The sequence below is a fragment of the Ornithorhynchus anatinus genome, chromosome X1 (genome assembly GCF_004115215.2).
Source record: "Ornithorhynchus anatinus isolate Pmale09 chromosome X1, mOrnAna1.pri.v4, whole genome shotgun sequence".
Taxonomy (NCBI): Eukaryota; Metazoa; Chordata; class Mammalia; order Monotremata; family Ornithorhynchidae; genus Ornithorhynchus; species Ornithorhynchus anatinus.
The window spans coordinates 34,094,537-34,120,869 of record NC_041749.1 but is presented as its reverse complement, the minus strand read 5'-3'; the positions used below and the strand labels follow the sequence as shown (position 1 = coordinate 34,120,869).

At 54.2% G+C, this 26,333-nt stretch overlaps 1 protein-coding gene across 4 annotated transcripts in view; it reads right to left on the bottom strand.

Annotated features, from left to right (window-relative positions):
• The window catches only part of PDGFRB (platelet derived growth factor receptor beta), a 65,482-nt gene that overhangs the window by 19,773 nt on the left and 19,376 nt on the right, over positions 1 to 26,333 (bottom strand). For 3 of the 4 annotated variants that reach the window (XM_029050253.2, XM_029050254.2, XM_029050255.2), the window contains 8 exons: positions 8,173 to 8,243; positions 6,597 to 6,917; positions 4,524 to 4,790; positions 4,124 to 4,251; positions 3,690 to 3,864; positions 3,245 to 3,437; positions 1,431 to 1,546; positions 1,024 to 1,147 (listed from right to left, as the gene is read on the bottom strand). In XM_029050253.2, the coding sequence (XP_028906086.1) occupies positions 1,024 to 1,147; positions 1,431 to 1,546; positions 3,245 to 3,437; positions 3,690 to 3,864; positions 4,124 to 4,251; positions 4,524 to 4,790; positions 6,597 to 6,917; positions 8,173 to 8,212 (1,364 nt within the window). In that variant the 5' untranslated portion in view covers positions 8,213 to 8,243. Of the gene's footprint in view, positions 1 to 1,023; positions 1,148 to 1,430; positions 1,547 to 3,244; positions 3,438 to 3,689; positions 3,865 to 4,123; positions 4,252 to 4,523; positions 4,791 to 6,596; positions 6,918 to 8,172; positions 8,244 to 8,358; positions 8,504 to 26,333 lie in introns of those variants that run through there. The other variant, XM_029050256.2, reaches the window with a different exon arrangement.

Sequence of the window (26,333 nt, the reverse complement as noted above, 5' to 3'; positions counted from 1 at the left end):
CCCACACAACTGCCCAGACTTCTCTCCTCCCTCTGGCCAGCTGGGTCCTTCCTCCACCCAATTTTTCAGGAATCCTCAGCACCCACTACCATTTGGTCTGCTGCCCTGAGCCTCCTCTGTTGCAGGTTGAGGGCTAGGACTGGGATGCCGTGCTTGTGCGCAGGCATACACCCCTGACCAGACAACTGGGAGCGGTAGTTTTGGTGCAGACTTGTCCCTCTTGGGATGGTTTTTTTTTTAATGGCACCGGTTAAGGGCTTACTATGTCCCGGCACTGCCCAGGTACGGTGCTTTGCCCACAGTGAGCTCTCGGTAAATACAGTTAAATGAATATAAGCTAATGTGGTTGGATACAGGCCCTGTCCAACCTGGGGCTCACAGTCCAAGACTTGAAATCCCAGCAGCCCCGGGGGCGACCGAGCATAGGCCAGGAGCCAGCCTCTCCCCACATCCCCCCCCTTCCCACAGGGAATGCTGAATTCAACCCAAAGAAAAGCAAGCGTTGGGCTCGGTATGGGCCGCGCCCTCGTCGCGTTCAGCCTGAGCCAGGTCCAGTCCAAGACAGGTCGGGTAAGGTCGTTCTCCAGGCCAAGTATCCCGCTAGCCTCAGACCGGCAGAGGGAGTTTCTGCCTCCAGTTTTCCCATAAGCGGTTGAGGCATTCCTGCTAGGGTGACTGACCTGAGGGGTCAAAGACCCTTATGTCCTCCAGCTCCGGAGGGAGGGAAGGAGGGAAGCATCTGAGCCCCAGATGTCTGAGATCGGCTTCAAGAGGCAACAACAACTCAGCAGCAGGAAGCATTTCCGTTTGACACTGGAAGGAACTTCCAGCTAGGCCGGGAGACCCCCGAACCGATTACTCTTAGAGGGTTTAAAGGCAGGGGGTACAGCTTGGCCAGAAGACAGTGAGCTGGAAGCTGTCTAGTGGGCCCTCTGAGCTCGGGGGGTAGGGTGGAGCCTTCTTCCAGTTCCCTTTTCCCCAAGTTCCAGCTTCCCCCCGCCCCAGGGGAAGGGCCATCCTGACCTCTTGAAGTCGCTGCAGGTGAACCAGGTGACTTGAGGCTGGGGCATTCCCTGGGAGCGACACGTCAGGATCTGCTCGCCGCTGCTGGGGTGGCTCTCGGTAAGCTCCACCACCTTGGCTGGCACTGCCCGGGGGCCAGGAGAAGGAGGGAGGACAGCGTCACCATGGGGATGATGAGAAGGGGACATTCCTGCCAGTCTGTCCCCACTCTATGAATCTGGGGTGGGTGGGACTGGGAGTTTGGGGGTGGAAAGGGCTGAAGAAGAGGTGAGGGAAGGGGGTGTCTGGGGCCCAGGGAAGGTTAGTGCAGAGTGGGGAGGGGCCCAGAAGGGAAATGTTGGGGGCCCAGGGAGCCCGGGGAAGGAGGTGGGGGAGATGGCTGGGCTGGGGCTGCCCTCAGACCTCACCGTTGATCTGCAGGTGAAAGGAGAATTCCTGGACATCATCATCGTGGAAAGCTCGCAGGGTGTAGCGGCCGCCCTCGTTCACCTTCACCCGCACCAGGGTCAGGGTCGACTCGTACCTGGAGATGAACCCGGCCCGGCGTCAGGAGCAAAGCTGAGCCAGGTGCTCAGGGTCCGGGACCCTCGGAGGAAGGGCGACGCGCCCAGGTAGGTGAGCGGCTAATCACTCGTTTATCGGTCGTTTATGTGGTTGCAGAACACCGTACTGAGGGCGAGGGGTGGAAGGTTTAAGTGGGGTTGCGGACATGAGTGGGTGTGAGGGAAATCATGGAAGGGCCTTTGGAGGAATGAAAGCACTGGGCAGGAGGATGTAAATGTCCACCAATCGGCTTTCTTTTTTTTCCCCTGTGTGCTTATCAATCAACTCAAATCTCCCTGTGCTGTCCTTGTCTAACACATTTACTCCCTCGGTTTCGGCCGCTCCCTCTTTGGGGAAGGCTAGCAGATAACTGTGATATCTGTTAAGCGCGTATTATGTACTAAGCACGGGGGTAGATATAAGATAATCAGGACCTACCGTGGTTCACAGTGTAAGTAAGAGGAAGAAGAGGGTTCGAATCCCCATTGTGCAAGTGAGGGAACTAAGACACAGAGAAGTTAAGTGACTCGCCCAAGGTCACAGCGCAGTGCACGACGGAGCCAGAATTAGAACCCAGGTCCTCCGACTCCCAGGCCTGTGCTTTTTCCATTAGGCCACGCGGATTCCCAGCTGTAACTGGCCGGCCCCTGTCTCAGTCCCGCTGTACAGTGTGGCGTTTCTCCCGGCCTCTGGGACATCTCCTCATGGACTCCCACCAGAACTGCAGATGCAGCATTGCCAAAACTGAACGCCTTATCTTCCCTCTTAACCCATTTCTTCTCCTAACGTTTCCTTCACTGTTGACCCTCCTTCCTGTCCCAGACGCCCCCTCAGCCACAGTGGGATCCTCAAATCCCCGTTGTTCTGAAAGTCAATCCTGCCCTTTTTCCTCCACGGTATTTCATAGAGCTGCCCTTTCGCCTTGCTCCAGATGACCACCACCCCGATTTGAGTTGTTTCCAATGGGACTGTTGCATCATTCTCCCGTTTCACCCTCCCCTGCCTCGATCATCTAAAGCATCACTCAGCTACCATTTGCCTCTCCCCACCTCACAACCTTCCAACGGCTACCGAGCTCCTTTCTCATCAGATGGACACCCCTGGCCTTTTGGCTTGGAGATGCCACCTGCCCTCGCTCTCCTCCCGTCAGCTCTTTTCGCCCACTGCTAACCAACTTGCACTAGCTGCTCCTGTTGAGGTCACCTTCTTTCTCTGCCTTTCCCTCAACTCTCCCAAGTCTGGTTCCTTGCTCCTTCTCTCACCCCTGCCTGGACCTCCCCCCAACTTCCAATTCACCAGGTCAACGCTCTCCTCATCCTTCTAGGACTTCTGAAGTCCCCTTCTCTAGGAAGGCTTCCTTCAGGAATTTCCATGATCTGAGGTAGCATCGGCCACCGTTACTCTTTAAGTCCATTCATCCCAATCTTTGTTCCGTACACTCAACTTATTCCCTTATTTATTTTGTAATAATCTGCCACTTTTATATATCTTTTACTATATATATGCTCCCCTCCCTCTGCCATTAGACTGTAAGCTCCCGGAGGCCAGGGACTGTACTTCTATTTAACTGTCTCAAGCGTTTAGTACGGGGTCCTGCACCCGCCTTCTCTCCCTACCTCCCGCCTCCGCGGGGTCTCGCTCCGGCTCCCCAGAGCTGGGCGGGAGCGAGGCCGTTCACCTGGTTTCCGACAGGTTCCTGTTGGAGATGGAGATCTCGTTGGCGTTTCCCTGGCTGAGGGTCTTGTTGTCTTTGAGCCACAGGATGGTGGGCTGTGGATAGGCCTCCACCTGCACCTGCAGCTCGCAGCTCTTGTGCAGCTCGGCAAACTCTGTGCTGCCCAGCTCCGTGTGCAGATGCATGAAGCCCTGTGCTGGAGGGGGGCAAGGGACTAGTGCCCGGTGGGTTTAATGCGGCCCTTCGTATGCCCTGCCCCCTCCCACCTCTTCCCTCCCTGCCTTGTCCCTCCCCGAGCCCCGGGGAAGCTTAGGTATATGGCTCTCGGGCCACTTGGACCGGTGAGAAGTCAGATGGGCGGGCACTGTCCTCTCCCCCTCCCTGGGAAGCCTTGGCGTGATGGGTGGAGGGGGGGGGAGCGGGATGTGGTCTGGCAGGGGCTACCCACCAACCACGGTGATGTTGATGTCTTTCACGTCTCTGTGGTCGCCGTAGCCCTCGGAGACGTTGCAGATGTAGGTGCCCGAGTCCCCCAGCTCAGCGCTAGGGATGTGCAGGATGGAGCGGATGTCGTAAGCCGTCCCCGACAGGAAGTCCGTCACTAGGTTGACCGGCCTTCCGCTCTGCAGGGAGGGAAGGGCCAGGTGGGCTGCTGGGGTGGGGTTTGGCCCGGGCCAGGGTCAGCAGCCCACTGGGACAGTTAACTCAGCCTGTCACCCGAAACTACACAGCCGGAGTCTGAGAGATATTGAGCTGCGGGCCTGTTTATTCTGACCCATGGTGTTAGCCCTCAGGCACCCCCCCACCCACCAGGCGTCACAGGCCACAATCCAGGAGCCCAGACTGGGGCTCCAAGCCACCCGGTGGGCCCTGGTCACTCACCTCCTTCCGGGGATAGGCCCAGTCGAAGTTGATGACCTCGCTCCCCCTGGCAGTGCACATGACTGTGATGTTCTCTCCCTGTCGCACCACCGTCTGGACCGCGCTCATGGACACATTGATGGTGGACACTGTGGGGGTGATGAGGGCAGTGAGGCAGACCCCGATCCCCTCGGCTCACGGAGCTTGGATGGAGCAGGAGGGGAGGGGGGCGGGGTTCGGGCATCTGAGAAACCCTGAGCCCCATCCACAGGGACCGCCAGGGCAGAGCGGAAGACTGGGAGGCCAGTGGGTTGGGAGGAGGGATGGGTGGGGAATCAGGGAGGGCAGGGGATAGAAGATCTGGAGGCGTGGAGGGAAGGGTGGGGCGAGGGATAAGGGAAGGCAGGCCGAGACACCCCACCTTGGATCCGGTAGATGTAGTAGGTATCCGAGTCCACCTCCCCGTCGCCGACGGTGGCCCTGCAGATGTAGGTCTTGTCCTCGAAGAGGCCCGTAAAGCCACGATGGGGATCGTAGGGGACGGGCAGCGGGATATCCACCTTCTTCTCATACAGGGTGACCACGAGGCCGGGGTCCGTCACCCGGCACGGGATGGTGGCCTCTCCGTCTCCAGCCAGGAAGATGAACAGATCCTCCAGGGGAGCGGGGAGGAAAACCAGCGAAGGGTCTGGGCAGAGGGAGCAGGAGGAGTTGGGGGGGGGGGTCATTGGGGCCGCATTCAGTGGGGAGCTTGGACCTGGGGGAGGTGGTATCGACCAGGGCGGCCTTCTGCCTGCTGTTCCCTCTCCTTTCCCCAATCCGGGCACCCCACTTCCCCCCCGGATCCCCATCTCTGCCCACCAAGCAGCCTCCCTTCCCTTTCCGTCTTCAGAGCCCACTCTTCCAGAAGCACAGAGATCCTCACCATAATGACGCCGATTACGATAACAATAATACCTTGGATTTGCCTGGCACCTTTCTTATAAAGATCTCAAAGTCCTTTCACTTCCGCTAACGTATTTGTCCCCTCTTTACAAATGGGTTAACTAAGGCCAGAGCGGGGAACTGACTCACCCAAGGTCACACAGCAATTATTCTCTTTTGTATCCTCTAACTGACTGACAGCTTCTTGAAGTCTTGAATAAACCCCAAGTGCCTAGTATCTAGGGTGTGGAGTTGGGGTTTATATATCTTAATGGGTAATTATCAGCTTTTATTCATCTTCAAAATTCTGGTTAAAATAAGCTTTCTATTTCAAAAGTTTCAGGTCTCCTTTTAGCTTTTATTTATTTTAGCTTTTAGTTCACGATGCACATAGATCACCAATCTGCATGGTAATCAACAATCAATAATAGAAGCAGTCTACTAAATGTTCTACTACACCCTAACCTCCTTCTAGGCCAGGATCGTTTCTACCAACTCTGTTGTATTGTACTCTCCCTAGTACTCCTAGTAGGGTACTCCGCACACGGTAAGTGCTTAATAAATACCACTGATGGATTACTGTACACGCCCAGCACTTAGTACAGAGCTTTGCACGCAGTAAGCGCTCAAAGCAGACCAGTGATTTTACTGGGTGAGTCCAAGAGTTAGAAGACATGATCCGGGCCCTCAAAGGCATTTCTTCAGTATTGTTTCCACTTTCCAGAGTCTGCAGGTGACACAAATGGCTAAATGGATGCCAAACGTTCCCGCTCTCTGCAAAGTGAAAGCAGCCTGGCTGGGTTTAGTTACCAGATTCTAGAGGCAATCCAAACACAAACCGCTCCAAGACAAGGTTTTGTCAGCGGAGTGGAGGAGGTTGCACTTTCACCATTAGACTGAGAACCGTGCTGGCACCCAAGAGATCAGCGCCAGTTGCTCAGGAAACTCCAGTCTCCCACAAGGTGATGGGAAAAGGTGAACCCTCCCTGATGCATCTAGATCTAGATGATGCATCTAGAACCGGCCACACCAGCCAGGGACTGGATTCCAAAATCCAGGCCGAGACTCGGCCGTGCGGACATAGACAGGGCATCGTTGTGGACAGGGTTGTCTGTTTATTGTTGTATTGCACTCTCCGAAGGCTTAGTCCAGTGCTCTGCACACAGTAAGGGCTCAATAAATATGGCTGAAAGAATGCATCCCCAACTGTGCTCAGTTGACTCCAGTCCGATCCCAGAAAAATTTGGGATGATGTGAAAGTCCACCTGGGCAGTGAAAATGTTCAATTGAAACCGAAACCTATTTTGCAATATGACTTCAGGTTTGGGGGATTGAACGCTAGGTTTGAAACACGATCTGGAGTTTGGGCAGAAAGCAGACTGAACCAGAATACAGAAGCCCACACTCCAGTGACCCAGGGCATTGCGAGGGGGGCTGGCTGAGTCTTTGAGACGCAGGAGGAGCCCGAGGGAGGCTGTAGGAACCTGGGAGGGCTGGCTGAGTGTCCACCGAGCTTCTGGGGTAGACCGGAGGGGCTGGCTGAGTGTCTGCCGAACTGGCGGTTTCTCACCTGGCACAAAGACATAGACTCGCCGTTTGATGGCAGGTTCCAGGCCCTGGGAGCAGCTGTATTCTCCGCTGTCCAGCCCCGTGACGTTCTCCAGAGTCAAGGTGCTGACAAAGGTGCCGTCGTCCTGGCGGACGGATGGGGGAGCGGGCAGGAGCTGCGGCCCCCGTTCCCACGCCACCGGGGCCTCAGCCCCCGAACAGGTCAGAGAAAAGGTGCTGGACACGTTGAGGATGATCTCAGGGTCCCCAGGAGTGATAACCAGACCCCAGCTGCCTGGGAGCAGCGGCGACAGCAGCAGCAGCAGCAGCAACCAACATCCACCTTGGAGAGAGTCGGAAGCCCGTTGGAGTTGGCGGGGGGGGGGGGGGGGGGGGGGGAGGAGAGGAGGAGGTCCAGGCGGGAATTGGGAGGGAGGGAGATAGGGAGGGAAGGAGAAAGCAGGGGACGGAAGGGGAGGAGGAAGGGAGAGTCCTGAGACGAGAGGTTGTACGGGAGCCTCCGGAAAGAGACGAAACAAAGCAAAAGCCACCCAGCCAAATCGTCACCGGACTTTCTGTCAGAGGCCAAGGGAGCACTGGTCATTGAAATCCAAGGGGAACTCCCAAACCTCCCTTCAGCCGTTAGCTTCTTCCTCCCTACCGAACCTTGGCCTACTCCCGAGGGGAAGCATGGGCCGATGGAAGCTTTCCCCTTCTCCCTTTGGGACAGGGGTTTATAGGAAGGGGAATGGTCTAAAGGAAGCTGAGGCCCGGGGAGACCCGGATAGTCCACAGACTGGAAAATAGAGAGTGACCAGCAGAGCTGTTCCGTGGCACGCGTCGATGGGCCTCTGCCAGGAAATCCTTGGGAAGCAATACCTAGCCCTCCATTTTCCTGCATTGCTTCCTATGTCACTTCCTGTCGTCTCTTCACCGGGCTTGCCTTCATGCCTGGTCACTTGAAAGATCCTTTGGCTTTCCCAGGCCTCTGGGACCCAGGTAGTCCCTGATCGGGGAGGCTGAGAAGTTAGGTCTCGGACTGAGGATGGGGTGCGAAGGGAGGGAGGGAGGCAGGGAGGGAGAATGCCCTAAAGCGGCCCCTGCCTCCTCTTTTAGGTCCACGAATCTGTACCCCCATTCTGCGCTCCAAATAGTAGGGCAGAGTAGATTCAGCTTCAGAGGAAAGAGATAGTTTCAAGGATTAAGAACAAAAGGCCTGCTGCCAGAGGGACCCACTCCACCTGTCACTGACGCTCCCCCCTCACGCCACCTCCCCGCAGTGTGTCCTTCTGTCCGTGTGTCATGCTGTGTCAGACAAGGGCAGGGGAGCAGGGAGGCAGAACCTTGTGTGGCCCGTGGGAAAGGCTGGAATGTACATCGGGAATCACAGACCTATTTTCAGAAGGGGAAACTGAGGCCTTAGGTCACCCTAAGAGCCAGGGATGGAGTTAGGCTTTAAGGGTGAGGCTTCCAGAATCCTTCGCACAGTCCTCTGGACATCTTGCCATTGTCCTTGCTGCCGTCCCTTTCCTTTCCCGCCTTTCCCTTTGTCCTCCCTGCCTCCCTGTCTCCCCAACTGCAGCCCGGCCATCCCGTACCTGTGGGGACAGGGAACATCTTCCGCTCAGGGCCCAGCATGGCGGCCGTCTGTTCCAGTCCTGGATGGGGCCTGTTGGGAAAAAATCAGGCTCAGTGTCACCTCCCCCACCTCTCCGGGTCCAATTCTCCAGCCCCAAGAGTGGCCGACCGGGAGGGTGGAAGCGGGAGGGAGTGTCACGTCTCACCTATCCCCCCTTCTTACGCTCCTTCTTGTCTCCGTAACTGGACCAGACCTTCAGAGGCTTTGGTCTCTGGCGGCTCAGTGGGCAAACCAGCTCCCGAGAGGATGAGGGAACTGCGACCGCACTCGTCTGTCATCTGGCCGTGCAGACAGGTCAGCTCCACCCCATCACTGGCCCAGTGACCATTTAAGGTCAGAATGGACAAAGGTTCCCCCCAAGTCCCCACCCTCCCCCCCCGGTGGTCCTCTGCCCCCCAGTTAGCTGGCTTAGAGCGGCCCAGCCAGTGGAACGGTTGGGCTGAACACGAAGACGTCTAGCCTCAACTCAAGCTGGCTTTGTCCTCCCGCCCCTCCTCCTCCCCTCCTCCCTTCTCACTGTTCTCCACTCCTTCGTGTACAGCCTGCCGGGCTCCTCTGCCTACCTCCTCTCTGGTCCCGTGGCCTGGTCCGTGCCCCCGTCCCCTGCTCCCTGCCCTGTGCCCTCTGCCCCTGCTCCGTGCTCTGCGTCCCCTGCCCTGTGCTCCCCATCCCCTTCCCTACCCCGTGCCCCTGCTCTCTACCCCATTCCCTGCCCCCTTCCCGGCGGCACCCTCCGCCTCGAGCACACACCGGCTTCAGTCTGGATCGTTTCTCCCAAGAACAACAGCCTAAACCCCAGGCCCGTGTCTGCCAGGACAAATATTTGGGAAAGTGAAATAAAAGGGCTGGAGCTGGGAGGGGGGGGAAGGGGGCTGCAGGGGAGGGGTGACTAGCGGAGCGTCCAAACAGCTCCTGCAGCGCCAAGGGAAACAGAACAGGAAACAAGGGGCCCAGTCCTGGGAAAGAAAGACAAGAGGGAGAAAGGCTGGTTGGAAACAGGATGATGGGGGCGCTCCCCAGAGGATAGGCCAGGCCGAGCCGATCCCTCCCTCCCTCCCGTCACCGGTCCGCCGTCTCCCTGCCCCTTTGGGTGACCGGGAGGGTGGGACGAGGAGGAGTGAGGGGCAGGGGCACCCGCTGTGGCTGGGGAGGAGGAAGGGCTGAGCCTGGGGAGGAACTCTGGTTTTCATCACATCCCAGAATCAGCGAGGTTCATTCAGTTCAGGTCCACCCTCCCCCGCCAGTTAAAATAGCCGAGTTCCTGGATATCTGAGATGAAACACGTGTTTTAATGTGGTCTGTTGGGGTTCTGCGGGGTGCTGGGTGACAGTGGAAGCGGTGTGCTCTAGCGGCAAGAGCCCAGGCTCGGGCGTCAGAGGATGTGGGTTCTGATCCCGGCTCCGCCACCTGTCTGCTGCGTGACCTTGGGCAAGTCACTTAACTTCTCTGTGCCTCAGTTACCCTATCCTTAAAATGGGGATTAAGACTGTGAGCCCCATGTCGGTCAACCTGATTATCTCGTATTTACCCCCGTGCTTAGAACAGTGTTTGGTGCATAGTCAGCTCTTAACAAATACCAAAATTATTAGTTATTGTTTTTATTTTGGTAGGTACTGGTGGGAGGAGGGAGGCACTGGGGGGGGGGGGGTGCCGGTGGGCACTGGGAGGCTCTGGAGGTACCGAGGGATGTTGGGAGGTGTCGGTATCGGGTAATGGGAGGCACTCGGGATGCTGAGGGCCTCTGGGAGGTGCTGATGGGCATTGATGGGATCTGAGAGGACCCCGGGGACCACCGTGGAGTGCTGGGAGTCACTGGGAGGTGCTGAAGAGCACTGTGGAGAGCTGGAGGGCACTGGGGACTCCTGGAAGGTGCTGAGGGGAACTGGGGGCTGCTGGGAGGTCCCGAGGGGCATTGGGGAAGCTGAGAGACTCTGAGGGGACATAGAGAGGTGTCGGTGAGCGCTGAGGGGCGCTGAAATGGCGATGGGGAGCGCTCTTCCATTTCCAGTGGGACTTTGAGAAAAGCAACCCCAAATTCTGACTGGACAAGTTGTTGGGAGGCCATCTCGTCTGTTCCCCTGCCGCCACGCAGGGCCCACCCTGAGCCACCCCAGTTGGTGAAAATCTAACCTGGGTTTAAAGTGCCCAGAGACAGCATCTCCACGGTCTCCATCAGCTGTCAGCCATAATCAATCAATCAGTGGTATTTACCGAGCGCTATGTGCAGAGCACTGTACTAAGCACTTAATTCACTACCAGCCCTTAACTCGCTGAAACTCACTACCAGGAGGTGGGCTAGGTCCGGCCTGCTGGCAGGGGGATAAGGAGACCCTTCCAGGCCGAGCCTGGGATTTGATTTCAGAGGCAGCCACCTGGGATTGCTGGTCACATACAAGACCCCCAGGACCCCGGAGTGGGTGGGAGGGAGGGGTCCTCCCAGACCCCGGTGGCTGAGGGGTGGGAGCCTGGCGAAACTTCCAGCCCGGAAGTCTCCCCCTTCTCCATCCCCACCGCTGACACATCCCGGACCTTCTCAGTGGGATCCAAACAGCCTGGGAACCCAAGCCAGAATAACAATAACCAAAACAACAACAATAATAATAATAATAATTAGGATAATGTTTGTTACTGTTTGTTAAGCGTGAGGGTAGACACAATATAAGCAAACTGGAGACAGTTCCTCTTCCACAGGAGGCCCCCGGCCCAAGAGCGAGGCATTTGGTCCCCATTCTATGGATGAGGAATCTGAAGCACAAGAGAAATTTAGTGACTAGGGATTTTCTCCCCCCTTACCCCAAAGCCAAGAGAACGGGTATGGAGGAGGGCGAGGGGAGGGGCAGAGGAGAGATCAGCCGACCTTGACTAGTTCTCCTGCCCAGGGCACGCAACTACTTGGGAGGGGCAGAGTCCCCTCGGGAGAGAGGCCTCCAAGGGCCCTGGCTGCATAGCAGTTTTTCCATCAGCCCCCAACCCAACAGGGGAGGGTCACCCCCCAACTGCTCTTCTTCCATCACAGAGGAAACTAAGCATTCTGCTTCACCCTGGTGTGCTGCCCTCCAGGAACTCACCCTTGGGGAAGCATCAAGGCCTAGTGGATAAAGCACAGGCCTGGGCGCCAGAAGGTCATGGGTTCTAATCCTGGTTCCACCACTTGTCTGCTGTGTGGCCTTAGGCAAGTCACTTCACTTCTCTGTGTCTCAGTTACCTCGTCTGTGAAATGGGGATTGAGACTGTGAGCCCCATGTGGGACAACCTGATTACCTTGTTTCCCGCCCCCAGCGCTTAGAACAGTGCTTGGCACATAGTAAGTGCTTAACAAATACCACAATTATTATTATTATTATTATTCAGCAATCCCTAACTCAGGCCTCTCACCGCTCTGGACCATCACCTGTACACTTCGCTATGAACCCCTTAAGCAGTCTGATACTCATCTCAGTCCCACATCACTTATGTACATCAGCTAGTACTCTACTATGCTGTACTCTACTATCTGTAATTTATTTCAATCTCTGTCTACCCCTGTAGACGGTAAGCTCTTTGTGGGCATTCTACTACAGTGCTCTGTGCACAGTAAGTACTCAATAAATACCACTGAATGACTGATTGATGTGTGGTCTCCCAGAGAAACTGAGGCAGGGGAGGAAGAGTATGAAGAAACTGGGATTTGAACTCAGGAACTCAGAGACCTTTACTCTTTATATATGACCTCTTGCCCTCACGTCTCCGCAGGCTAGTCATGAAGGATAGGGTCACTTGAGTCTGTTTCCCAAGAATTCAGGCTGGAACAGCCCTACCCCAGTGTGAGGAAGCGGCGTGCCTGGCCCAGGGTAGAGGAAAGAGGGTCTGAGGGGAAAGAGTGGGATGAGCAGATGAAATATTTCTTTTTGCAGAGCGAAGTTTTGGGGAGTGAGCTGGCAGTAGGGAGTGTAGCTTCAGACCCCTCACCTTTTCCCAGGAGTCTCCCCGACCCGGGAGAGGCCCGAGACTGTCCTCGTTTAGCCCAGTCCACATGAACGGCCCACATGGCTGCCAACATGGCCGCCGACATGGTGGCGGAGATGGTTTCCACATGATGTCCCAGCCTCAGATGTTTTTGTTATTCTCTGGCTGGGGCTGGAAAGATTTAATTTACCAGGAGATCCTGCCAGGTCAATGACTTATTCAGCAACTTTCTTCCCGGCGAGTTTCACTGTTCCACTCTCTCAGAGACAGAATTGCTCTCCAGAAAGAGAGATCTGAGAAAGGGGAGGGGGAAAGGGGGACAGGGGCAGGGGAGGTGAAGGAGGCCTGAAGGAAAGAAGATGGAGAGGAAGAGAGAGAGGTTAAGATGGGGAGAAGGAGCATAGGATGGCAGGTTGGATGGGGAAGGCAGGGAAATGAGACAAAGACACACCGGGATGGAGAAAATGAAGGGAGGGGGAGAGGGAGAGGCAAAGGAAGAACTGGGGGACCCAGTCAGCTTTTTCTTGGTTAGAGCTATATTGTTATAACCCTGGCACTCTTGAAAATGAATTAATCACAATTCAATCCCGTCCGAGACGAAAAAGCCCAATTCTAAAGAGCTTGGGCAGTCAGGCCACTACACTCAGTCTCATCCTCAGAGCTGTTTTTGTGAATAATAACGATAACATTTATTGAGTATATACTATGTGCCAGGCATTGTACTAAGTGCTGGGATGGATAGGAGATAATCAGGTCCCAAACTGGGCTCTCGGTCTAAGGCCCGGAAAAGTTAAGTGTCCTGCCCAAAGTCATACAGTAGATAAGCGGCAGAGCCAGGCCCACGTCCTAACCCTTTCAATAAAGCTGTGGGCAGGCTGGGCCCTTCCTTCCAGAGTCTCAGGCTGACTGGACACTCCCTCTGTCTCTGCTCCTTTTCAGGGGGTGGCTTGGCCTCAGAGACATACAGATGAACAGGTTCTGTCAATCGATCAATCAATAGTATATATCAAGTGCTTACTGCGTGTCCTGTCAGAGAATAAGCACCCTTCTTTCTCCTCAGCAACTCTCTGCTTCAGCTCTCTTCTCCTCTCCTGTATTGCACTCTCTCTCTCTCTTTCTCTTTCACTCCCTCTCTCTCCTTCCTCCCCTCCGTTCTCTCAGCTCATTTCTCAAGCTTTCTCCATTTTCAAGGTTTCTTTCCCCTCCCCAGACCCCTTTCCTCCTCTCCTCTCTGAAGAGCCCCTAGCTGGTTCCCCTCTTCCTTGTTCTGGAGTAATGGGTGCTGCATTTCCCTGGGAGAAGCTGCAGGAAATCCCTGCACTGGGGCAGGTGGATCCCACCCAACACCTGGAGACAGGAAGGTCCCCTGCCGTTGGGAGGCATCCCAGCTCCCGCTCTGTTGCCCGTGCGGACCAACAGAGAGCCGGAGAAGCCTGAGACTGGTCCCTGCTCTGTGCCACCTCTACAGCCCACCGTTGATCTCTCTCTTTGCCTAGAGAAGCAGTATGGCCTAGTGGAAAGAGCACAGGCCTGGGTCCTAATCCTAAACCTAGGGTCTAAATCCTGGCTGGCTCCACCACTCGTCCGCTGAGTGACTTTGGGCAAGTCACTTAACTTTCACTTAACTTTTCTGAGCCTCAGTTACCTCATCTGTTAAATGGGGATTCAATTCCAGTTCTCCCTCCTACTTAGATTGTGAGTCCCACGAGGGACCTGATAATCTAGTATCTACCCCAGCGTTTAGTACAGTGCTTGACCCACAGTAAGCGCTTAACAAATCCCATTATTGTTATTCTTCTTCTATTATTATTATTATTACAGCCCATCGAGGCAGCTCAGGCCAGAGTTCTTATCGACAGGAATCCCGCCTCCCTGCCGGCTCATACCCGCCAATCACCACCCTCCCCCACTCCCCACACACATCCCACAGAGCCCCAGAGCGCAGAGGCAGCAGAAAAGTCGGTCAGCAGCCTCGGTCGGCAGCAGGGCTGAGCTGTCTCTACCAGGGAGGCTGATCAAAGCCCCATCCTGCCAGGGCTGGAGCATCCAGGAGAGGACTTCCTGAGATTGCAAGGGCCCGGTTGGTTCACTTACGGGGCTGGCATTTGGCCACTGGCCGCAGCTGGCCACCTCTGCTCACTCTTTCCTCAAGATAAGGGCTCATTACACTGCAGGTCACTGGGTCAATGCCCCAGGGTTCACTGGGTAGGCTGGGATCCAGGATGGCCATAGGAGGAGCGCTGAGTCCAGATGCACCCTAGGGCACTGCTCCGATGGTTGATGCCAGCTCTCGCCTGGGGCGGGATGGGTGGGTGCCAGCAGGGATTGCCCATGACCTCCTGTCCCCACCTCCCACTAAAGACAGCATGGTGTCGTGGATAGAGCACGGGCCTGGGAGTCAGAAGGTCATGGGTTCTAATCCCAGCTCCACCACATGTCTGCTGTGTGGTAAGTCACCTCACCTCTCTATGCTTCACTTCTCTATGCCTGTTATCTCATCTGCCAAATGGGGATTAAGACTGGGAGTTTAATGCGGGACAGGGATTGTGTCCCACCCAATTTACTCGTATCCACCCCAGTGCTTAGTAGAGTGACTGGCCGCATAATGAGTGCTTAACAAATACCGTTATTATGATTATTATTACTCTCATCCTTGGGGAGATCAGACATTTAGGGTCCTTGAACCTTTCACTCCTCCTCACTCCTTTCTTTCCTCTGCTACCCTGTCCCTCCTGCCCAGAGATGCTCTCGGCAGGCAGCTTCCAGCTCACCACTAGCCTCTTCCAGGCTCAAAGAGCCCCTCCTTGTGCCGATCCAGTGGCCACTAGATTCCCTGGCCCCCAGATCTCCTGGCCCCCAGCATCTAGATCCTCATATCCCCTGGCCCGCCAGTTCCTCTGGTTCCCAGATTCCCCAGCCCCCAGCTTCCCCCGCTTCCATCACCTAGACCCCCAGATCCCCCATTCCTCAGCTCCCCTGGCCTCCAGCGTCTCAAGTCCTAGCTCCCCCAGACCTCGGCCTCTAGGCCTACAACTCCCCCGGCTCACAATTCCCTCGGCTCCAACCTCCCCCAGACCCCAGCTCCCCCGGCCCCTGGCATTCCGGCTTCCAACTTCCCAGCCAGTCCTGCCCTCCCGCAAGAGCCAAGAGAGTCAAGAGCCTCGGGTGGCTCCTGGGGTAGTCCTTGGGGCAGCTGGAGCTCAGATGCTCGGGTCCCACCCTCTCCCCTCTGCTCTCTTCTTCTCTCATCCCCCTCCCCATCAGGGAATGGGGAGAAGGGAAATCAGCAGCAGCCCAGCGAGCAGCGGGAGGCGGGCGGGGGCAGGGGCTGGATATTTTGTGTTCCCTCCCTCGCGCGCTCCCTCTCTCCACTGTTTATTATTCTTCAAGAGGAATTTGGCTGAGAGAGGAGACAGGAGGTCACCGGGCTCTGGGTCGGGGCCCGGGGCCCAGGCGGGGTTGGCCCCGCTGCCACTTTCCGTGCTGAAAGGCACATTGTCGGCTGCAGAGGGCTCGGCCCGCGCCCTCTCTCTCGGAGAGTCCTCGGAGGAGGGAGCCTCTCTCGGGGGCAGGAGGGGACCAGCTTCCTCCCTCTCCGGGTCTCTGCTGGTAGGCGGAGGAGAAGCTGTGGGGCGGGGGGGGGGGGTGTGTGTGTGGAGGCGAGGGCCGGGGGCAGAGAAGGCCGGGGTCGAAGCCTCCTCCTCTCTATCATTTTCCTTTAGAGACAGAGGCAAGGACTGGGGAGAAACATTATCCACTCTGACACGGCAATGACTCTTATATACCACTTTAATCAATCAATCAATTAATGTATCTGTTGAGCGCTTAGTCTGTGTAAATCACTGTACCAAGTGCTTGGGAGAGTACAGTATTACAGAGTTTGTGGACATGTTCCCTGCCTAAAATGAGCTGACAGTCTAGAGGATGAGCTTACAATCTAGAGGACGAGCTCGGAGCTTACGGTCTAGAGGGAGAGTTTAGAGTTTACAGACTAGAGGACAAGCTTCCACTAAGGAACTCAATCACTCTGCAGTGGGGCATCCTTTCGGCGACCTCAGAGCGGGGCGAATTTATCTCAGTCTGCAGGTGAAGAAACGGAGGTCCAGTACAGTACAACGCTCATACATGTAGTGGGCCCTCACTCCAAACTTCGGATCGATTAGCCAAAGAGGTCGAGTGACTACTTACCCAAGGCCACTCGGCAAGTGAGATTAAGAGTCGGATGGAGCTGGAACTAGAACTTCAAGGGTCCTGATTCCCAGTTCAAGACTCCAACGGTCAGAGCCTCTGGTTATCTAAACAGGATCTACCGTTACACCGCTACTGGACAAATTCTGGGCTTGACTCTGTAATCGTTTCTATTATGAACATGTATATTTCCTGTCCTGCTGCTAATTTCTGTATACTCTACATGCACGTACACAAACAGACACACATAGTCTCTCTCCAGTTGGGAAAAAAAAAAAGCGGAGAGAGGATTTTTCTCTTCGCCACAAGGGAAGAGTGTGTCATCCTTTAGTGGGTCAGGGAGGGAGTGGGGCTGGGAAGTTGGTTTGTGGTTTTAAGTTGGCCCAAGAGTTTCTGTGCTTGCTTAGGTAACTCGGGGTCAGAGCGCTCAGCTCGGGATGCTTAATCACCACCGTCTTTGCCGGGGCTCTCCCTGGATTAATCTCCCAGCAGCCAGACCCAGCTAGTCTCCCACTTCCCTCCCCTAAGCCCTCCCCAGGACTTGTTGGTAAGGGAAACTGAGGCAGAGAGCAGGGACGCGGCTGCTTGAGGTCACCATGAGTCAGTGGACGAGCCAGGTTTTCTAGTTGCCTGTCCTAAGAACTCCCAGTTAATCCCCCACCATCCCGGTCCCTCGCTTCGGCTCTGGCTTTGGAGTTGACCGGCTTTGGAGTTGAGCCCAGCAGTCTGGTGCTCTCTGGGGCTGGGAGGAAGGCGGGTGAGAGCTGGGACCTCTCCTTGTCTCTAGCCTGCAATCCGCAACAGTGGATTTGGTGTAAAGCTTGCTGGAAAAGTGCTGCCTAACCCAGATCATTCTAACATGGACTCTCTTCTCTTCTTCTTCCAAACACAAGCCGTGCACTAGCTTGAATGGTCTGAGATTGCTCCTGTTTGTCCATAAACGGCACCGTAGGGTGAGACGGGGAAAGGCAGAAGGTCTGCAGAGCACGGGAGCTGGGGAAGAACTATCATAATTGGACCAGACTTTTGGCACAGTTTGTGCTATTGACCTATATGTACTCCATAATGTCTTCAGGAGATCCTGAGCCCTCTTAGCGCAGTGCACTGCACACAGTAGGTGCTTATTAAATACCACCCATTCCCAAAGTTAACCCTCTTCTCCGCCCCTGTCGCGGGGAGTTGATATTGCTCTGCTGTCCACAGAAGCCTGTTCGGTTTCAGGCCTGGACGTTTGGGTGGAGGTTGGAGTGAGCCTAAGGTAACTGGTCCGATCTGACCAGGGGGACCCCAGGAGGGCCACTTTCAAGGCCCACTCCAGTCAGGGAGCCTGGGACCACCCTGGACCCATCTGAGGGGGTGCCGAGACCCAGAGTTTCTTTGGGATTGATATTGCCTGGGGTTTGGGAGGAGCAGAAGACCGGTTGTTCAAACGACCGATCAATCGATCGTATTTATCGAGTGCTTACTGTATGCAGAGCACTGTACTGAGCACTTGGGAGCGTTTAACGTAACAGAGTCGGTAGGCATGTTCCCTACCCACAGTGAGCTTACAGAGGCCTGTACTAAGCACTTGGGAGAGTTCATTATAACAGAGTTGGTAGATATGTTTCCTGCCCACGACCTTACAGTCTAGAGACATAGATATTAATCTAAATGAATAAATTACGGATATGCTCTTAAGTTCTGTGGGGCTGAAGGAGCGGTTCATAAAGGGCGCAAATCCAAGAGCAAAGATAGTGCAGAAAGGAATGGGAGAAGAGGAAATTAGAGCCTGATTAGGGAAGGCCTCTTGGAGGAGATGTGCCTTCAGTGAGGCTTTGAAGGTGGGGAGAGTGATCATCTGTCAGGTATGAAGAGGGAGGGTGTTCCAGGCCAGAGGCAGAACGTGGGTGAGGGGTTGGCAGTGAGATAGACAAAATCAAGGTAAAGTGAGTAGGTTGGCATTAGAAGAGCGAAGAATGCGGGCTGGGCTATAATAGGAATCGGGGGGAAAGGATAAAAGGGGGCAAGGTAACTGAGTGGTAAGCTGTTCACCCTCATCATCATCATCATCATCAGAGGTATCTATTGAGCGCTTACAGTGTACAGAGCACTGGAGTAAGTTCTTGGAAGAGTATGATACAACAGAGTTGGCAGACGCATTCCTTGCCCACAGCGAGCTTCCAGTTCACCGTGATGAGCTCGGGCCCATCCCGTGGATGCTCACATATTCTCCTATGGGACAGGTGGGCAGACCCAGATTCGAAGATGCCACCCCCTGCCCGGGTCCACTGTGATCATTGAGTGATCATCCCCGGTCAGTGACATCGGCCAGCAGGTATCAGTGCCGTCTATCTGAGGGCAGCCCTCAGTTTCACCTTCCAGATCAGGGCATTCACCAGGGTAGGGCAACCCAAGATCATAACTTCTGCCACTGCAAACTGAGCACTAAGGCCGACAACACCAGCATCTTGCCCATCTTAGCCTTATCCCTCCGATTTTCCTGCCATAAAATAATAATAACAATCATAATATTTTTACGGTATTTGTTAAGAGCTTACTAGGTGCCAGGCACTGTACTAAGCGCTGGGGTAGTTACAAGCTAATCAGGAAGGACACGGTCTATGTCCCACGTGGAGTTCAGCGATTTAATCCCCATTTTACAGATGAGGCGACTGAGGCACCGAGACGAGAAGTGATTTGCCCAAGGTCACGTAGCAGACAAGTGGGGGGGTTGGGTTGAGAACTCTGGTCCTTTTGATTCCCAAAGGCCTGGTTTTTTTTCCCACTAGACCACGCCGAACTTCCTATGTGCCGAGCACCGAAAGTCACTGTTGTTGAGGGAGTCGGGCTCATTGACTGAAAACTGGGTAGGGGAAAAGTAAGGAGAAATCCTGTAATTTATGAGTGTTTAGTGGAGGGTCCAGGGAAAGCCCTGAGTGAAACTCTAGGACAGTGTGTGCGGGGGGAATGGGAAAAATGCAGTCAAGCCCGAGTGGCACTCTAGACAGGCGTAGCGAGAATATTCCCTCCCGGGCAGTTCCCAGCCCAGGTGAGAAGGAAAAGTTGGAATCTAGTGGAGAAGTTGCATGAGCCTGTTTTTCCCAGAATTCCCCGGAAGCCTTCCCACCCCCGCACCTCCTGTTCTTTCCCACCCACTAATCTAAATAAAATCCTGCAGCTTTGGCCGGGGCCGTCCGCTATTGCAACACCCTCCTTGGGGTCCTCCGGATCCCATGACACAGCCGTTACTCAGGGGCCAGATCGGCGTCATTCCCAGCCCCCGGCAGGGCGGGCACGAGGCCGCGTACATGCAGGATGAGAAAACCCAGAGGTATGAAATCTGAAACCGGCCTGGGAGATTCGGGTGGAAGGACGGGATGCTGGTGGTCCCCAGAGAGGACCAGGCTACACAGATGGAGGCTGGCCAGATTTAAAGACATGGGGAGATTTATTTCCAGTCATTTTTCTCCAGGGTGATAGCTTTCCGCCTCCCCTAGCCCCCTAGCCGCCCTCTGCCCCCTCACCCCATCTGCCCCCGCGAGGACTAACAAGAGACTGTCACCTGGCTGCCCCTTCTCTACCCCCTTCGCCACCCAACAGGATGGTTTGGCCAAACCGGGAGCAGGGTAGTGCCCCAGCGAGGCAGGGAACGTGCCCAGACAGGAGGAAGGGACTGGGCTCGGACTCCATAAAAGAGCATGGGGTCTGGCCACCCCAGAAGGAAGGAGGAGCCAGGCAGAGCCTGGTGGATGCCCAGTGCCCAGTCGGGCCAAGAGGTCTTAATGCTGCCAGAGCTGCTGGGGAGACTCTGGAGGACCTTCCAGAGATGCCCCGTGATGGTGAGAATTGGGATCCAAGATCCTAGACGGGACAGGGAGGAGGGGAGGGGTGGCGTGAATAAGGGATGGGGGTGCTTCTGGAGCCGGACCCCGGTTTGCCCCAGCTTCTGCTGGCATGAACCGCTATCTGTGCTGTCTCCGTCCTAGGTGAGCCTGTGTCTGACACCCCCTCGCCCTCCCCCATCACCAAGGACTGTGCTGTCAATCTAAAGGCAACAACAGTGGAGTTGAGCGAGAGCCCAAGGTATGAAGTGTTTGGCATCCGCTGCCTCGCTAAAATGCCCCCCTTTCCCCCATGTTTCCCCATCTCTTCCTCAAAGGGCCTACTCCCCCTGTGCCCAGAGATGTCCCCCTAAGGTGGCCCGATGCCTCTCCGAGGAGGTGGGAGTGGGAGTCCCGTCAGCCTGTCCTCCTAGAAGCACAAGGGATGCCACCATGTTGGGTGGTCCTCTTGGTCCTAGGAAGCACTAAGGGAGGTGGGCACCCATGGCTAAAGTGTGGCGACTGGCTCGTTCGGCCCGAGTTGTCTAGGAATTGTGGCCGGGCCTATGGGAGTTAATGGCTAGAAACGGGCTAAAGAGAGGGTTCTTGCCACTCCTGTTTCTCCTGTTTCAGGTGGAATGGCCTGAGGCCACCAATCTCTTCTCCCATTGACCACTCTGGACCCCTCCCCCTTCTCTGCCCTAGGCATTCGTTGTACTGATTTCTGTAACTATCATTATATTTATTTTTACATCTTTGGTGTTTAAGCTTTTTGAGTGTAAAATGCACATTCATTTAATTGGTATGCAACATGATGCATATGAACCCAACAGTAGATTTACTGGAATTTCATATTTACTATATATACTGGAAGATAGCCTTTACCAATACACCGAAGTTCAATACCAGTGCTGTTGCTCACTTGGTGTGGACCTTGTGCAAGGGAGCCTCAGTTTCCCAATCTGCACAACGGACTAGCCTTTCCTTTGAGGTGGGGTGGGCGTGTGCGTGTGTCACTTAATACAGCTCTCAGGCAATGGAACCATGTAACCATAAACAATACCAAAGATCCCACCCGGACCAAAGATCCCATCCAGCCCAGTACTTTGTCTCCAATAGCTCGTTGTGGGAACGGGTCAGCTTATCGTTAACGTGTACTCTCCGGAGCGCTTAGTACAGTGGTCTACACACCGTAAGTGCTCAATAAATACGATCGAACGAATGAATGAAAGAGGCAACAGGATGGTGGAGGAACTTTGCGAGGGTTGCCCTCCTTGACATCCCTCCCGATGGTCGGGGATGGATCCGCTAACAGCCCTCATTTGGAAAGCGGGAAAGGATGTGGGAACACTGAAGGAAAATCATCGTGTTCCCAGGGGATTGTGAAATGAGAACCTGGGAGTGAGGAGGCTGCAGCTGAGGAACAGAGAGAGACAGAGAGGGAGATAGTGGGAATTCAGGATAGTAGGTTCTGGGAGGGGGTTTTGATGTGAGGACGAGGCAGGGTCTGGGCCAATCAATGGGAAGAACCCCAAGGCGGCTGTAGCTGGAAGTGGATGGTGAAAGGAAGGGGGTGAGGGCGGAAGAGAGGGAGGGAAAGAGGGAGAGAGTGAAGCCCTGGGAGAAAGGGAAAAGAATCTGTCACACACACACACACACACACACACACACACACACATCCTCCTCCACTGCTCGAGGTGAGACAGAGTGGCTCACATGGGTCTGGAGCCTGGAGCCAGACCCTGCTGGGGACCTGGGGAAGCAGAACTCTCTGTGTAAACAGGATGCAGGGCCAGAGATAGGCTGGTCAGGGGGTCATCGGGGAAAAAGCCAGATGGCAGTGGTCTGTGCAGATCAGCCTGCTCTCGAGACAGAGGACAGCGAGCGAGCATTCGGAGAAAGAGCCGAAGTCAGTAATGGTCATCATCATCGTCATGGTATTTGTTAAGTGCTCACTGTGTGCCAAGCACTGTTCTCAGCACTGGGAGAGGTACAAGGTAATCAGGTTGTCCCACATGGGCTCACAGTCTTAATCTCCACTTTACAGATGAGGTAACTGAGGCACAGAGAAGTTAAGCAGCTTGCCCAAGGTCACACAGCAACAAGTGGCGGAGTCGGGATTAGAACCCACGTCCTCTGACTCCCCAAACCCCTACTCTGGATTAGAACTCACTTCCTCTGACTCCTAAACCTGGGCTCTTTCCACTAAGCCACGACCCCAAGGAGCCCCCTTGCTCCCCAAGTACTGTAGGATGGGGTCCTTGTCACGGTCTGGACTGCCACTTGGTCACACATCATTTGGGCACACCTCTCGGGTGCCACTGATGTCCCAATCTTAGCCCCCACAATCTTGCTCTCCTGAGACTCAACTGCCCATAAAGGATTTCTCAAACAAGCTCTCTCCCTATATATAATCTCTGGATGTGGGCAGCAGGCCAAACTCTGACCAAAGCAAGCCCTTGGGCAGTAGCCTGGGCAGCGGGATTCATGAGCTGGGATTCAGGATTGCCCACCCCAGTCTGGAATAGCTCAAGGAAACCTCTTTTCCTCTCTGGTTTCTCAGTTTCCCCATCTGTATAATAGGGAGAATCATTTCTGCCCCCAGATTTCCCTCTGTGGAACCCAGTGCCTGAAAAGGGCTTGAATCCGAGTCCAATTCTCAGCACCATGAAGGCTGAGAGAGGAGTGTGGGATGGGGTCCATATCCTCATCAGGAGAAGAAATGACCTGGCTTCTAATCCCAGCTTTGGGCAAGTCACTTTACTTCTCTGTGCCTCCGTGACTGCATCTATAAAATGGGGAGTAAGACTGTGAACTCCATGTGGGATAGGGACTGTGTCCAACCCGATAAGCTTCTATCTAACCCAGTGCTTAGTACAGTGCCTGGCACAAAGTAAGTGCTCAACAAATTCCATTAAAAAAAGACACAGAATCCAAGCCAAACAGGTTTCTCTTCCTAGCTAATCCCTCAGACACTTGGCCAAGGAAAGTAATGATGTGTTCCAGGGGGCCAATGATTTGCCCTTGCTGGTCACAATGGAATAATTCTAAGTGTCGTATTTATTAAATGCCTACTATATGCTAAGCCCTGGGGTGATGATGATGATGATGATGATGATGGTATTTGTTAGAGCAGAAACAAAGTAATCAGGTTGGACACAGTCCCCATCCCACATGGGGTTCACAGTCTTAATCCCCATTTTATCAATGAGAAGCTAAGTGATTTACCCAAGGTCACGGAGCAGACAAGTGGAGGAAGTGGGATTAGAACCCAAATCCTTCTGACTCCTGGGTTTATGCTCTATCCACTAGGCCACGCTGTATCTCGTTCATTACGTGGGACCCACCGATGTTTCAGGTGCCCATCTTCTCCCTCCTCCCCGCCCCCACCCCTCTTCCCCTGCACAACCAGAACAGGCAAAGACGAGTCTGGGAGATGGGATTGCACGAGAGAGAAAGTCCTTTTCTCCCCTGCCCACCCTGACAGGGTGTGTCCTCTCACCTGGCCCTCACCCCAGGCCCAACCCCCTTCCACTTCCCCTGGACAGGTTCCGCTAGGGAACAGGAGTTCCTTTTTTAAAAAATTTCTGATGTTAGTAGTATTATTCTCCGCCTTCACCCCGGGCCCAGACCCCTTCTACTTCCCCAGGCCAGGTTCTAGGAAACAGGAGTTCCTTTGTAAAAAAAATATTGTAGTATCATTACCTTAATCTCACCCCAGGCCCTGCCTGCTTCTACTTCCCCTGGTCAGGTTCCTCTAGGGGCAGGAATTCCTTTTTAAAAATGATTGTTATTAGTAATATTGTTATTGTATTTGTTAAGTGCTTAGTTTGTTTCAAGCAGTGTTCTATGTGCTGGAATAGATATGATATCATCAGGTCGGACACTGTCTAAGTAGGAGGGAGAATAGACACTGAATCCCTATTTTGCAGTTGAGGAAATTGAGGCATGGATAAATTAAGTGGCTTACCCAAGGTCACACAGCAGACAACTGGCAGAGACAGGATTAGAACCCAGGTCTTCTGACTCCTAAACCTGGGTTCTTTCCACTAGGTCATGCTGCTCCAGGAATAAGAAGAATGGCAATCTAGAGGCTGCTGAATTGTGGCAGTCACCCAGCTCTCCATGCTTCAGTCTTCCCATCTCTAAAATTGGGATAACTATCTCTGCCTCCTTTTTGCCTCTCGGTTCCCAAATCTCACAGAAGGGATGGGTCTCAGGCCTCTCAGGTCCCTCACCCTATCGGACGATCGGTAGCGTTTGCTGAGCACCTACTGTGTGCAGAGCAGTGTACTAACCACTTGGGAGAGAGCAACACAAGAAGCAGACACCATCTCTGCCCCCAGAGACTTTACAGTCTAGTGGGGGAGACAGCCTTAAAACAAACTACAAATAGGAGGAAGAAAGGCTCAAACTGTAGAGAACTTTAGGCATTAAGTCCAGAAATACAAGAAGGAACGAGAGCTGAGTGGGTGCAAGTGTTCTGAGATGATAGTAGGGAGGTCATGACTTGGGAAAGAAAAATATTAATTGGGGAAAGCCTCCAGGTTAGGTGGAATTTCAGAAGGGTTTTGAAGCTGAGAAGAGTTGAGCTGTGGTGACTTTGTAGGGGGGAGGGAATTCCAGGCAGGAGGGAAGGTGTAAGCTTCAGAGGTCAGAGGGAAGCTTCCCTTCAGAGGGAAGGTCAGAGGTGGGAGAGCCCAGAACAAGGATAAAGGAGCTTGAGAGGAGTGGACAGTGAAAGCTGAGGTGCTGGACAAGAGAATGTACAGGTCAGAGGGAGAGAGCTGGCGGGCTTTCCTTGATGCAAAGATGAACAGCTAATCAGTGGCTCTGCTGGTGTTTCTCCTCCCTCTCTGGCCCATTCTTCTTAATCTCTTTCCCCGGTTCTTCCTCTGCTTGCACCCACTGTGAGTGACCCTCAACAGGGCTCTGTTCTGAGTCCCTTTCGGTTCTCAATCTGCACTTACTCCTTGGGGAGTCCCTCCTCTCCCAGGACTTCACTGAGGAGCCATGATGACTCCCAACTCAACAAACCGATCTTGTTAGTTCCCCACTCTCTCCTCCTCTGCGATCTCACGATTCCCCCTACCTCCAGGACAGCTCTACATCAATCAACCGATCAGTGGTACTCACTGACACTACTGTATGCAGAGCACTGTACTAAGTGCTTGGGAGAGCACAATATAACAGAGTTGATAGACAAGTTCCCCGCCAACAATGAGCTTAGAGGGATTGATGTCCCATCAGCACCACCAGCTCAGCATGTCCTAAACTGTACTCCTCATCTTCCCTCCCAGATCTTCTCTTTCCCCTAACTTTCCCATCAGCTGAGAACACCACCATCCTCCCCATCTCTGAAGCCGGTAACCTCGGCATTTTCCATGCCTCCTCCCTCTCTTTCAACTTCCATATTCAGTCTGTTGCTAAATCCTGCCAATTCTTCCTCCACAACCCTTTAAGAATCTGTCCTTTCCTCTTCATCCGAACTGCCACCGGGCTGGTGCAGGTACTTGTCATATCGTCATCTCTACTACTGCATCGGTCTTTTCGTTCGCCTCCCCTCCTCCAGCCTCTCCCCTTTATACTTCACTTCTGGGGTCCAGGTCCTCATTCCCTCTGTAGATTAATACTAATTATGACACTTGTTAAGCACTTGCTGTGTGTCAAACGCTGTTTTAAACGCTGGGGCTAATCAGGTTGGACACTGCCCCTACCCACATGGGGCTCACAGTCTAAATAGGAGGGAATAGATTTAATCCCCATTTTGCATATGAGGTAACTAAGGCACTGAGAAGTGAAGTGACTTACCCAAGGTCACATAGCAGACCTGTGATAGAGCTGGGATTAGAACCTCTAATTAAACCTGGATTATATCGGGATACATTATATCTGGACTAGGGATTATATCTGTCATTTATTTATATTAATATCTGCCTCCCCCTCTAGACTGTGAGCTCGTTGTGGGGAGGGAATACGTCTACCAACTCTGCTGTATTGTACTCTCCCAAGCACTTAGTACAGTGCACAGCACACAGTAAGCGCTCAATAACTACAGTTGATTGATTGATTGATAGAATCCTGGTCCTCTGACTCCCAGCTGCACTGCTTCTCCGCAGGGATGCCTTTGGCTTTTGGAATTAGCAGTCTGAGAGGCTGGGGGAACTGGGATGGGTGGGAGTCT